This window comes from Oncorhynchus mykiss, chromosome 19 (genome assembly GCF_057628025.1).
Source record: "Oncorhynchus mykiss isolate SJ-2025 chromosome 19, ASM5762802v1, whole genome shotgun sequence".
NCBI classification, from domain to species: domain Eukaryota; kingdom Metazoa; phylum Chordata; class Actinopteri; order Salmoniformes; family Salmonidae; genus Oncorhynchus; species Oncorhynchus mykiss.
Window position 1 is genome coordinate 22,027,501 of NC_143040.1, and position 14,755 is coordinate 22,042,255.

At 41.5% G+C, this 14,755-nt stretch overlaps 2 protein-coding genes across 3 annotated transcripts in view; one reads left to right on the plus strand and one right to left on the minus strand.

Moving 5' to 3' along the window:
• Nucleotides 1-1,334, minus strand: part of LOC110497393 (neuronal membrane glycoprotein M6-a) — an 83,384-nt gene extending 82,050 nt beyond the window's left edge. For both annotated transcript variants that reach the window (XM_021573477.3, XM_090210455.1), the window contains exon 1: nt 795-1,334. In XM_021573477.3, coding sequence (XP_021429152.1) covers nt 795-798 — 4 coding nt within the window. In that variant the 5' untranslated portion in view covers nt 799-1,334. The remainder of the gene's footprint in view (nt 1-794) is intronic.
• Nucleotides 1,335-5,152: 3,818 nt separating this feature from the next.
• Nucleotides 5,153-14,486, plus strand: LOC149975115 (uncharacterized). The gene is made up of 2 exons (XM_090209580.1): nt 5,153-5,838; nt 8,749-14,486. The coding sequence occupies exon 2, from the start codon at nt 10,440-10,442 to the stop codon at nt 10,959-10,961; it is 522 nt and encodes a 173-aa protein (XP_090065706.1). The 5' UTR covers nt 5,153-5,838; nt 8,749-10,439; the 3' UTR covers nt 10,962-14,486.
• The last annotated feature ends 269 nt before the right edge of the window (nt 14,487-14,755 follow it).

Consider the following 14,755-nt stretch of genomic DNA (forward strand, 5'->3'; position numbering starts at 1 on the left):
ATATCTAGCAAACAGACAAGCAGCATGATGTGATTATGAGCGTCATACTGGACTACTTAACAGCATATTAGCAGCATGGTAAATAAAAGGGCATGGTAATAAAACAACATGTTTTGAGGAAATTGTGTGTGTATGGGGGGACAGTGTGTGTGTGTGTGTGTGTGTGTGTGTGTGTGTGTGTGTGTGTGTGTGTGTGTGTGTGTGTGTGTGTGTGTGTGTGTGTGTGTGTGTGTGTTCAATACCATTTCATCACTCAGTTGAAGGCGTCTGGCTACGCAACTCAATTGAAAGCACTTTAGTTACATCCCTTCCATGCACAGTGCACACATTCCTTTCCCAGGAAAGCCACGGAGTTCAAGCCATCCATTCTTATCCAAGGCAACTCAATAGATACGGTTACAGAAGGCTCCCACAAGACAAATAATCTGGTGCTTGTATCAAATCAAATTCTTACTCTGATTGATAAAGGCTACTTACCCATCCCTCCCCAGCATTTGGTTCTAAACATGTTGACGTTTATTTAATAGATCGTGAAAAAAAACTTTATTCCACATGCGGGAACATTGCATTCCTCTTTCTAAAATGTATGCATGAGCAATATGATTTTAACAATTTTCTAAACAGTTTCCCGAATCAGCAATTCAAACGCTCTGTTGTAAAATCGTTCATCCAGTGTCAGAAAGTGTCAATCACCGCAGCACCCAAACCCACGTTCCGTTATCCTTGTTCCGAAGTAGCATCAACAAGTCGCCAATAAATCATTAACAAGAAGAAAACAATTGTATTTCACTTACCCATCTCAAGCTATTTCTCTTCACTGTGATGGTGAATAAAGGTATCAGGTTGTAGACCCCAGTAGCAACTTTCGAGATACAGCAGTCCAGTCCAATGTGGATCGCAATGCACAGACGTAACAGTAATCAGTCGAGCGGGTGAACTGGCAAGCGCAGAGTTCTAGAGGGAGAAATCCGGAGGAATCAATGGTGTTTTGTCCGACCGAATTAATGAGTAAAGAAAACGGACAAAAGTACAGTATTGTGTGGTCTTGTCCACAGTTAAATCCCTGGGTCGTTTTAACAAAGAAAAAGCACACAGAGCATAGGTTGTCTGCATGTATGGCTACGCTAAGTTCAAGTCATCAATTCAAACTGTGATTATTGAATCTGTCTACAGTTCAAAAGTCGATTAAACCCTATATTTTTACATTAGACACCACAAAGTTGTGAATTTAGATGGTCAATAAATCAATAAAATACTTAGGCTATCCTAGCTTGGGTTGTAGCCTATTGCGTTATAAACAGGTAGGAGGTAGGCCTCCGCTTGCTTAAACATCCGCTGTTACCATGGTTACTCCATGATATCAGTGTGAAAAAAGTTACCGTAATATTCTCTTCGGAGAGCCGCTGTAATAGTCTCTTTAAGGGAGAGAGAGAATGTTGAATGAAATGATATTTGAGGTTACTTTACACGTTGTACATGCTATTGGTCCTTTGGGCAGTTGAAAGTGTTTGTTTGACTTTTTCCAGCGCTGGTAGGTTCCATCGTTTGTACATTAAATCTCTTGACTCATTGCAGGTGATGTGGTCAACCGAAGGATGTTTCCTCGCAATCAGCTGAACGTGTTCGCCATTTGGTCTGCTGTTTGGTTAGGCTCGGACATATTGTGTAAGTGTTTGTTTGCAAATTGTATCAGTACTGAAAATAAAAACCGGAAGTACAAACCAGCTATTGAAAGTTGGAGTAATAACACTACTCTATTTTGTCTCCATTTTCGAGCAGCAGGTGAAACCTCACAGACAACCAGTAGAGTAAGTTTAAATGTAATTGTATTCAACATTCTGGCTTGTAAGGAACTTTTACACAATTTAAGCACACAGCCCTGATGTCTCAGGCTGTATACCAAATATTTGTGTATTACAGCCTGATTAATCAGACTAGGACTAGGCTTGTCCCTTGTGGTGATTCTTTCCATTGATTGTGGTGAAGCTTTCCATTGACGGTTTGGCATAGCCACACACATTTAGGCTACATAGAATAAAAAACTAAAACTCCCTTGTCTGTCATGAATGTTGAATAAACATAGTCTGCTGATTGTTCGTGTGGTTGGTAAGGTCGAAATTTGAAACAAAATGTTTAATGTAATTTTAAATTTGTTTAACCTTTATTTAACTAGGCAAGTCAGTTAAGAACAAATGTTTATTTACAATGAGGGCCTATACCGGCCAAACCCGGACGACGCTGGGCCAATTGTGCGCCGCCCTATGGGACTCCTAATCACAGCGTCACTACAGGGTGTCTGCACTGAGATGCAGTACCATAGACCACTGTGTCACTTGGGAGTAATATTAAACTGACTTCAAAACATTTTGTATTGTATTTTGTATTTATTACGGATCCCCATTAGCTGCTCCCAAAGCAGCATACTCTTCCTGGGGTCCAGCAGAATTAAGGCAGTTTAAACAATTTTAAAAACATTCAAAAACATTCACAGATTTCACGACACACTGTGTACCCTCAGGCCCCTACTCCACCACCACAAATCTACAGTACTAAATCAATACTTGTTTGCTCATCAGCTAAGGCACGTGCACAAGACGAAAGTTCAGGCACGCAATGCATTCATACTAACTGAAGCCTTGCAGATGTTTACATGGTTTTGCGCATGTGCCAGGTGACAGAAATTTCAACGATGCTACCAGCGCTCTAAAAGGTCAAGTAAATAATATTTGCCTGTCGATATTTTGTCAAACATTTACACCCGCTGAAGGACCAACCACACAGGCAACTGGTAAAGAATGGCGCTGCAATGAATAGCCAACCTTTTACGGGCTCCTGACCAATTCTGTTTTTTTGTGTGTGCGAATATTAACTTTTTTTCTACATAACGTTTCCGCCATCGTTTCCTATGACCGAAAATAGCTTCTTGACATCAGAACAGTAATCACTAACCTCGATTCCGATGAAGATTTGTACTTCAAAGAATCGGAGGCGCAGGACATACTGCTCACCCCGGGCCAGGCCCTAATCCCAGAGACTCCCAGAGAAGCTGACGTATGGGCACTGGGCACCCAGACGAAACCATGTCGGCGAGATCATAAACCTCTTCTACCCTCCGTTCGATTGGCACGTACAATCACTGGAGAACAAACTAGATGAGCTACGTTTGAGACTACCCTATAAAACGGAAGTTAATAATTGTATGTTTCTTGGAGTTGTGGCTGAGCAAGGACATGGATAATATACACTGCCAACCAAAAGTTTGGACACACCTACTCATTCAAGGGTTTTTCTGTATTTTTACTATTTTCTACATTTAGAGAATGAATAGGATATAAAAGTAAATAAATAAAATAAAAACCTGGTGAAAAAGAACATCAGAACTATGAAATAACACATATTAAATCATATAATTGCAGTCGCTGTACTCATAATATACAGGAGAACGATCGCCTCACGGCGAGGGTAGCCGTGCTGCAAGCTCAGCTTCAGACACAATCGTTAGGCAAGGGTCATTTCAGTGTAGGAAAGGATGAAACAGTGTCTGTGCCCCCAGTAAGTACAGATAGTAACGTTAGTATAAATCCCCTCGCACGGTCCCCGCAGCCAGACAACTTTCTCATGGTTTCTGGAGAGAAATGCTGTAGGAATGCTCAACCGGTGTCACTAATTCAGCTGACAGAAACTTTCAACCGGTTTTCCCCATTAAGCAGCGAGTCGAAGTCTGAGGCCAAGCCTTCTCTTGTCTCTCCACCTCCCGTTACGGGTCTGAGACGCCGAAGCTTCCCACCATTAGTTCTGACAAAACCCTAGTCATTGGTGACTCCATTACCCGTAGTATTAGACTTAAAACTAATCATCCAGCGATCATACACTGTTTACCAGGGGGCAGGGCTACCGACGTTAAGGCTAATCTGAAGATGGTGCTGGCTAAAGCTAAAACTGGCGAGTGTAGAGAGTATAGAGATATTGTTATCCATGTCGGCACCAACGATGTTAGGATGAAACAGTCAGAGGTCACTAAGTACAACATAGCTTCAGCGTGTAAATCAGCTAGAATGATGTGTCGGCATCGAGTAATTGTCTCTGGCCCCCTCCCAGTAAGGGGGAGTGATGAGCTCTACAGCAGAGTCTCACAACTCAATCGCTGGTTGAAAACTGTTTTCTGCCCCTCCAAAAAGAGAGATTTTGTAAATAATTGGCCCTCTTTCTGGGACTCACCCACAAACAGGACCAAGCCTGGCCTGCTGAGGAATGACAGACTCCATCCTAGCTGGAGGGGTGCTCTCATCTTATCTACCAACATAGACAGGGCTCTAACTCCTCTAGCTAAGGAAAGCCAGCCTGCCAGCTTAGTGGAGTATGCCACTAGCACAGTCAGTGTAGTCAGCTCAGCTATCCCCATTGAGACTGTGTCTGTGCCTCGACCTACAGTAGGTTGGGCAAAACTAAACATGGCGCTGTTCGCCTTAGCAATCTCACTAGGATAAAGACCTCATCCATTCCTGCCATTATTGAAAGAGATCGTGATACCTCACATCTCAAAATAGGGCTACTTAATGTAAGATCCCTCACTTCAAAGGTAGTTATAGTCAATGAACTAATCACTGATCATAATTTTGATGTGATTGGCCTGACTGAAACATGGCTTAAGCTTGATGAATTTACTGTGTTAAATGAGGCCTTATACCTCCTGGTTGCACTAGTGACCATATCCCCTGTGCATCCCGCAAAGGCAGAGGTGTTACTAACATTTACGATAGCAAATTTCAATTTACAAAAAAAAAAAAACTTTTTCGTCTTTTGAGCTTCTAGTCATGAAATCTATGCAGCCTACTCAATCACTTTTTATAGCTACTGTTTACAGGCCTCCTGGGCCATATACAGCGTTCCTCACTGAGTTCCCTGAATTCCTATCGGACCTTGTAGTCATAGCAGATAATATTCTAATTTTTGTTGATTTTAATATTCACATGGAAAAGTCCACAGACCCACTCCAAAAGGCTTTCGGAGCCATCATCGACTCAGTGGGTTTTGTCCAACATGTCTCTGGACCTACTCACTGTCACAGTCATACTCTGGAACTAGTTTTGTCCCATGGAATAAATGTTGTGGATCTTAATTAAGGATATGGCAGACATACGCCCCCTTTGGAGAGATTGGGTACCCCTAGTAAACTGGAAAAAAAATCTGTCAAAAATTGTTAATATATGCAAATAAAAATTATTATTGGATAGAAAACACTCTAAAGATTCTAAAACCGTTGGAATTATGTCTGTAAGTATAGCAGAACTCACAGGGCAGGCATTCTTCCAAACTAGTTTTTGTGGCCATGAAAGTTGGAGCAACTTTGACGTCATGGCCCCCACCCTTCCCAACCAGCTATGATTCTGGGGACACTTTCTATCTCTTCCGCTAGATGTCCTCTTTCATTAGAGCTTCAAACCGTTCAAATCGCGCGAGAATTGACCCTATGGGAGTGAAATTAGTGCGTGCCACGAGAGAATAGGCTGTGCGTATGGGCGCGAATTGGTCACAGCCATTCCTTTGTTTCCAGCACTCAAGAGAAGGGCAGACGATGGCCGATTGAATTGAAGTTTGTTTTGCACGTCTAAAACATCATAAAGCTTGCTTCTGCACTTAGTTTGACCTGTTTAGTCGACATATAATGTGTAATTTTGAAGTTTTGATGCGCAACTTATCCGGACCAGAGGACGTTTTGGGTGCATTTCAGCTGATGTTATTAGCAGTAGCTAATACAAAGACGCAAGACTTGAAACCAAACGATGTATTGGGTAAGTATGAAGCCTTCCAGAACATTCTGAACGAAGACCATCGAAGGTAAGGGAATATTTATGCTTAAATCTGTGTTTCTGTTGACTCCAACATTACGTGGAAATGTAGCTTGGAACTGAGCGCTGTCTCACAATATGGAATAGTGTGTGATTTCTGTAACGTTAAAAATAAATCTAACACAGCGGTTGCATAAAGAAGCAGTGTATCTTTCTAACTATATGTAGAACATGTATATTTAGTCAAAGTTTATGATGTCTATTTACGTTATCTTGCCGCGCTACATAGATTTCATGCGGGCATTTTTGAGTAATTTCTGAAGGTGAACTCACTGTAAATGGACATTTATGGATATAAATGGCATATTATTGAAAAAAAAAAATATGTACTGTGTAATATGTCATATTACTGTCATCTGATGAAGATTTTCAAAAGGTTAGTGAGCGATTTATTTTTTAATCCTGCGTTTGTTGATTGCATGTTTTGGCTATTGAAATGAGCTGTGTCTGGTGGTGGTTTTACATATATATGTGCTATGTTTTCGCCGTAAAACATTTTAGAAATCTGACTTGCTGGCTAGATGAACAAGATGTTTATCTTTCATTTGAGCTATTGGACTTGTTAATGTGTGGAGGTTAAATATTTTTAAGAATATTTTTGCGTTCCATGCGCCACCGTTTCAGCTGCACGTGGGAGGGTTGATTCCCAATTGGGAACCAATATCGTAAACAGGTTAATGTTTTTCCTCATAATCCTGGACTATCGGACCACCATTTTATTACGTTTGCAATCGCAACAAATAATCTGCTCAGACCCCAACCAAGGAGCATCAAAAGTCGTGCTATAAATTCTCAGACAACCCAAAGATTCCTTGATGCCCTTCCAGATTCCCTCCACCTACCCAAGGACGTCAGAGGACAAAAATCAGTTAACCACCTAACTGAGGAACTCACTTTAACCTTGCGCAATACCCTAGATGCAGTTGCACCCCTAAAAACTAAAAATATTTGTCATAAGAAACTAGCTCCATAGTATACAGAAAATACCCGAGCTTTGAAGCAAGCTTCCAAAAAATTGGAACGGAAATGGCGCCACACCAAACTGGAAGTCTTCCGACTAGCTTGGAAAGACAGTACCGTGCAGTATCGAAGAGCCCTCACTGCTCGATCATCCTATTTTTCAAATATAATTGAGGAAAATAAGAACAATCCCAAATGTATTTTTTATACTGTCGCAAAGCTAACTAAAAAGCAGCATTCCCCAAGAGAGGATGGCTTTCACTTCAGCAGGGAATAAATTAATGAACTTCTTTGAGGAAAAGATCATGATCATTAGAAAGCAAATTACGGACTCCTCTTTAAATCTGCGTATTCCTCCAAAACTCAGTTGTCCTGAGTCTGCACAACTCTTCCAGGACCTAGGATAAAGAGAGGTACTCAAGTGTTTTAGCACTATATCTCTTGACACAATGATGAACATAATAATGGCCTCTAAACCTTCAAGCTGCATACTGGACCCTATTCCAACTAAACTACTGAAATAGCTGCTTCCTGTGCTTGGCCCTCCTATGTTGAACATAATAAATGGCTCTCTATCCACCGGATTTGTACCAAACTCATTAAAAGTGGCAGTAATAAAGCCTCTCTTGAAAAAGCCAAAACTTGACCTAGAAAATATAAAAAACTATCGGCCTATATTGAATCTTCCATTCCTCTCAAAACTTTAGAAACAGCTGTTGCGCAGCAACTCACTGCGTTCCTGAAGACAAACAATGTATACGAAATGCTTCAGTCTGGTTTTAGACCCATCATAGCAATGAGACTGCACTTGTGAAGGTGGTAAATTACCTTTTAATGGCGTCAGACCGAGGCTCTGCATCTGTCTTCGTGCTCCTAGACCTTAGTGCTGCTTTTGATACCATCGATCACCACATTCTTTTGGAGAGATTGGAAACCCAAATTGGTCTACACGGACAAGTTCTGGCCTGGTTTAGATCTTATCTGTCGGAAAGATATCAGTTTGTCTCTGTGAATGGTTTGTCCTCTGACAAATCAACTGTAAATTTCGGTGTTCCTCAAGGTTCCGTTTTAGGACCACTATTGTTTTCACTATATATTTTCCCTCTTGGGGATGTCATTCGAAAACACAATGTTAACTTTCACTGCTATGCGGACGACACACAGCTGTACATTTCAATGAAACATGGTGAAGCCCCAAAATTGCTCTCTCTAGAAGCCTGTGTTTCAGACATAAGGAAGTGGATGGCTGCAAACGGTCTACTTCTAAAACTCTGACAAAACAGAGATGCTTGTTCTAGGTCCCAAGAAACAAAGAGATCTTCTGTTGAATCTGACAATTAATCTTGACGGCTGTACAGTCGTCTCAAATAAAACTGTGAAGGACCTCGGCGTTACTCTGGACCCTGATCTCTCTTTTGACGAACATATCAAGACTGTTTCAAGGACAGCTTTTTTCCATCTATGTAACATTGCAAAAATCAGAAACTTTCTGTCCAAAAATGATGCAGAAAAACTAATCCATGCTTTTGTTACTTCTCGGTTAGACTACTGCAATGTTCTACTTTCCGGCTACCCGGATAAAGCACTAAATATACTTCAGTTAATGCTTCAGTTGTGGGCTATACTCGGCCTTGTCTCAGGATGGTAAGTTGGTGTTTGAAGATATCCTTCTAGTGGTGTGGGGGCTGTGCTTTGGCAAATTGGGTGGGGTTATATCCTGCCTGATTGGCCCTGTCCGGGGGTATCCCCGGATGGGGCCACAGTGTCTCCTGATCCCTCCTGTCTCAGCCTCCAGTATTTATGCTGAAGTAGTTTATGTCAGAGGGCTAGGGTCAGTCTGTTATATCTGGAGTACTTCTCCTGTCTTATCTGGTGTCCTGTGTGAATTTAAGTATGCTCTCTCTAATTCTCTCTTTCTCTCTTTCTTTCTCTCTCGGAGGACCTGAGCCATAGGACCATGCCTCAGGACTACCTGGCATGATGACTCCTTGCTGTCCCCAGTCCACCTGGCCGTGCTGCTGCTCCAGATTCAACTGTTCTGCCTGCGGCTATGGAACCCTGACCTTTTCACCGGACGTGCTACCTGTTCACCCAGACCTGCTGTTTTCAACTCTCTAGAGACAGCAGGAGCGGTTGAGATACTCTCAATGATCGGCTATGAAAAGCCAACTGACTTTTACTCCTGAGGTGCTAACTTGCTGCACCCTCGACAACTACTGTGATTATTATTATTTGACCATCCTGGTCATTTACGAACATTTGAGACTGCACTTGGCCATGTTCTGTTATAATCTCCACCCAGCACAGCCAGAAGAGGACTGGTCACCCCTCATAGCCTGGTTCCTCTCTAGGTTTCTTCCTAGGTTTTGGCCTTTCTAGGGAGTTTTTCCTAGCCACTGTGCTTCTACACCTGCGTTGCTTGCTGTTTGGGGTTTTAGGCTGGGTTTCTCTACAGCACTTTGAGATATCAGCTGATGTAAGAAGGGCTATATAAATACATTTGATTGTATTTTATTTTGATAACTAACCAAAGAAGTGTTAAACAACTTCTTCAAAGTAGCCACTCTTTGCCTTGGTAAAAACATTGCACACTCTTGGCATTCTCTCAACCAGCTTTATGAGGTAGTCACCTGGAATGCATTTTAATTAACAGGAGTGCCTTGCTAAAAAGTAATTTGTGGAATTGCTTCTTAATGTGTTTGAGCCAATCAGTTGTGTTGTGACAAGTTAGGGTTGGTATACAGAAGATAGCCATATTTGGTAAAAGACCAAGTCAAAATTATGGCAAGAACAGCTCAAATAGGCAAAAAGAAACAACATTCCATCATTACTTTAAGACATGAAGGTCAATCAATCCGGAAAAAGTCAAGAACTTTTAACGTTTTTTCAAGTGCAGTCGCAAAAACCATCCAGCGCTATGATGAAACTGGCTCTCATGAGAACCGCCACATTACCTGTGCTGCAGAGGATATGTTTTTTTAGAGATACCAGCATCAGAAATTGCAGCCCAAATAAATGTTTCACAAAGTTCAAGTAACAGACGCTACTTAAGCACACCAATAATAAGAAGAGACTTGCTTGGGCCAAGAAACACGAGCAATGGACATTAGACCGGTGGAAATCTGTCGTTTGGTCTGATGAGTCAAAATTTGAGATTTTTGGTTCCAACCGCCAGGTTTTTGTGAGACGCGGAGTAGGTGAAAGGACAATCTCTGCATGTGTGGTTCCCACCGTGAATCATGGAGGAGGAGGTGTGATTGTATGGGGGTGCTTTGCTGGTGACACTGTCTGTGATTTATTTAGAATTCAAGGCACACTTAACCAGCATGGCTACCACAGCATTCTGCAGCGATATCTGGTTTGCGCTTAGTGGGATTATCATTTGTATTTCAACAGGACAAAGACCCAACACACCTCCATGCTGTGTAAGGGCTATTTGACCAAGAAAGAGAGTGATGGAGTGCTGCATCACATGACCGGGCCACCACAGTCACCCAACCTCAACCCAATTGAGATGTTTTGGGATGAGTTGGAGCGCAGAGTGAAGGAAAAGCAGCCAACAAGTGCTCAGCATATGTGGGAACTCTGAAGACTGTTGGAAAAGCATTCCAAGTGAAGGTGGTTGAGAGAATGCCAAGAGTGTGCAGGAAGTACCAGGACTGTTTCACTAGCACAGACTGGAATATATTCTGGGATTCTTATGATGGCATTGAGGAGTTTACCACATCAGTCGCTGACTTCATTAATAAGTGCATCGATGACATTGTCCCCACAGTGACCGTACTTACATATCCCAACCAGAAGCCATGGATTACAGGCAACATCCGGACTGAACTAAAGGCTAGAGCTGCCGCTTACAAGGAGCAGGATGACACAACGGTGGAAGGCCTGATCACCGACGTTGATGAGACAGCCTATAGGGAGGAGGTCAGAGACCTGGCAGTGTGGTGCCAGGACAACAACTTCTCCCTCAACATCAGCCAGACAAAGGAGCTGATCATGGACTGCAGGAAACGGAGGGCTGAGCATTCTCCCATTCACATCGACAGGGCTATAGTGGAGCAGGTTGAGAGCTTCAAGTTCTTCGGTGCCAACATCATTAAGGCTTTATCATGGTCCACACACACCAACACAGTCATGAATAAGGCATGACAACGCCTCTTCCCCCTCAGGAGGCTGAAAAGATTTGGCATGGGCCCTCAGATCCTCAAACGGTTCTACAGTTGCACCACTGATAGCATCTTGGCTGTACCAGGCTGAGGAAGTCCCTAAAAATTCTCAAAGAATCCAGCCACCCAAGTCATGGACTCTCTCCTACCTCACGGCAAGCGGTACCAATGCACCAAGTCTGGAACCAACAGCCAACAGGACCCTGAACAGCTTCTACCCCCAAACCATAACACTGCTAAATAGTTAGTAACCCTCTAATGTCGATTGACGCACCGGTTCGTCAATCTAAGTAACATAATACAAATCTGTCAGTTTAGTGGTTCTCAATCCACTGCCTCCACCAATGTCGCACCTCCGCTTCTGCGGTGAAAGGTGGCAGAGCTAAATTCGTCTTCTCACGAAAACGTCTGTAGCATCTAAATGGTTTGACCTACACACTATTATGACCACTCTATGGAAAGGGGAGACTCTCACGCAATGGTGTTCTCCGTGTCACTCGTCTAAAGTGTCACTCTCTCTAGGTAACCGGTACCGTTTTTTAAAAATAAATGGAAGTATGAAGGTAGTTTTGTCACTACCCAAAAAGGGGTTCAGTATGTGTAAATAAATATACATTTCCTGAGCTTTCTTATATCTCCTAGATAAAGGACAAACACTTCAAAAGCTTGTTTTTACTGATACATTTTTTTTGTCTCTGTTTTGCGAATGTGCTATTCAATGTGTTTCTCTGGGCTATAGTAGTAAAGGCCAAATTCAATATTTTATAAAATTATTGTTTTATATATATTTGTAATACCTAAAGGGGTCATAACATTCTTAATCAAATGGCTAAATTATCCACTGTATGACACGCCACCCCCTGACCCTTTTTGCACAAACTTTTTTTTTACTCATCACATATGCTGCTGCTACTGTTTAACATCTGTCACTTTATTCCTAGTTATACAGTTGAAGTAGGAAGTTTACATACACTTAGTTTGGAGTCATTAAAGCTCGTTTTTTCAACCACTCCACAAATGTCTTGTTAACAAGCTATAGTTTTGGCAAGTCGGTTAGGACATCTACTTTGTGCTTGACACAAGTAATTTTTCCAACAATTGTTTACAGAGAGATTATTTCACTTATGATTCACTGTATCACAATTCCAGTGGGTCAGAAGTTTACATACACTAAGTTGACTGTGCCTTTAAACTGCTTGGAAATTTATAGAAAATTATGTCATGGCTTTAGAAGCTTCTGATAGGCTCATTGACATCATTTGAGTCAATTGGAGGTGTACCTGTGGATGTATTTCAAGGCCTACCTTCAAACTCAGTGCCTCTTTGCTTGACATCAAGAGAAAATCAAAATAAGTCAGCCAAGACCTAATTGTAGACCTCCACAAGTCTGGCTCATCCTTGGGAGCAATTTCCAAATGCCTGAAGGTACCACGTTCATCTGTACAAACAATAGTACGCAAGTATGGGACCACGCAGCCATCATACCGCTCAGGAAGGAGACGCGCTCTGTCTCCTAGAGATTAACGTACTTTGGTGCGAAAAGTGCAAATCAATCCCAGAACAACAGCAAAGGACCTTGTGAAGATGCTGGAGGAAACAGGTACAAAAGTATCTATATCCACAGTAAAAACGAGTCCTATATCGACATAACCTGAAAGGCCGCTCAGCAAGGAAGAAGCCACTGCTCCAAAACTGCCATAAAAAAGCCAGACCACGGTTTGCAACTGCACATGGGGACAAAGATCGTACTTTTTGGAGAAATGTCCTCTGGTCTGATGAAACACAAATAGAACTGTTTGGCCATAATGACCATTGCTATGTTTGGAGGAAAAAGGGGGAGGCTTGCAAGCCGAAGAACACCATCCCAACCGTGAAGCACGGGGGTGGCAGCCTCATGTAGTGGGGGTGTTTTGCTAGTGCACTTCACAAAATAGATGGCATCACGAGGGAGGAAAATTATGTGGATATATTGAAGCAACATCTCAAGGCATCAGTCAGGAAGTCAAAACTTGGTCGCAAATGGGTCTTTCAAATGAACAATGACCCCAAGCAAACTTCCAAAATTGTGGCAAAATGGCTTAAAGGACAACAAAGTCAAGGTATTGGAGTGGCCATCACAAAGCCCTAACCTCAATTCTATAGAAAATTTGTGGGCAGAACTGAAAAAGCGTGTGCAAGCAAGGAGGCCAACAAACCTGATTCAGTTGCACCAGCTCTGTCAGGAGAAATTGGCCAAAAATCACCCAACTTATTGTGGGAAGCTTGTGGAAGGCTACCAGAAAAGTTTGACCCAAGTTAAACAAGTTTAAAGGCAATGCTACCAAATACTAATTGAGTGTATGTAAACTTCTGACCCACTGGGAATGTGATGAAAGAAATAAAAGCTGAAATAAATCCTTGTCTCTACTATTATTCTGACATTTCACATTCATAAAATAAAATGGTGATCCTAACTGACCTAAGACAAGAAATGTGTACCCTGATTAAATGTTAGGAATTGTGAAAAACAGAGTTTAAATGTATTTGGCTAAGGTGTATATAACTTCTGACTTCAACTGTATGGACATATCTAGTTCAATTACCTGGTACCCTGTGTATATTGCCAACCCAGCCAACCTAATTGGTTCTGTGAAGCTTCCCAGAACATTCGTTATGGCGCGGCAAATGTTCTCACAACACAATAACTGTCGTGGTGATGATTATAGAATGTTTGTATAAAACATTCACATAGTTTGCAAGAACGTTCATAGAACACATTTAAACATATGTTCTCTAAATGTTTCCAGAATGTTTTATTAAGTTGTGGGAAGAGACCAAAATGGGGACATCACAAGATACATGTTCCCAAAACACAAAAACTGTCTTGTTGTGCGAATGATTCTACAATGTCTCTTTTAGGGTGCAAAAAACACTCATCTGATTTTACAAGAAATTTCCCAGAACACATTTAGCATTTTTTTTAAAAAAGGTTCCCAGAATATTGAATTAGGTTGTGGGAACAGTCTGGTGGGAACATTCTGGTGGGAACATTGTTGGGACATCACAAAATGCATGTCCCCAAACTATCCAGTTATACAATATTTATTTTAGGGTGCAAAAAACCATTCGCCTGATATTACAAGAACGTTCCCAGAACACATTTAGTATTTTCTTTTGAAGGTTCCCAGAATGTTGCATTAGGTTGTGGAAACAGTCTGGTGCAAACATTGTGGGGAAATATTTTATACAAACACATACATTTTGGGGGAGTGTTCTGGAGTGGTTATTATAGGTGTTGTGCACAACATTTTTGTGAATGTTAGAACATTGCAAGGATATTTCATATTTTTATAAATAAATAGATTTTCTCAGAAACATTCTCAGAATGTTTTTGAGATGGTATCAGCCTAGACATTAGCTGATTTTAGCAACGCTAGTATACACTAGCATTGCTAGGAATTAGCTTGCCAAAAAAACGGGATAGTCCACCGGAAACCAGAAGTTAAATAAAATTCAATTTCAACTGTCAGTAGGGTTGGTCCTTATTTCTTTTTTCTTTTTCACCTTTGTTTAACCAGGAAGGCAAGTTGAGAACAAGTTCTCATTTACAATTGATAAAGCAAAGCAGTTCGACACATATAACAACACAGAGTTACACATGGAGTAAAACATACATACAGTCAATAAAACAGTAGAAAAATAAGTCTATATACAATGTGAGCAAAAGAGGTGAGATAAGGGAGGTAAAGGCAATAAATAGGCCATGGTGGTGAAGTAATTACAATATAGCAATTAAAC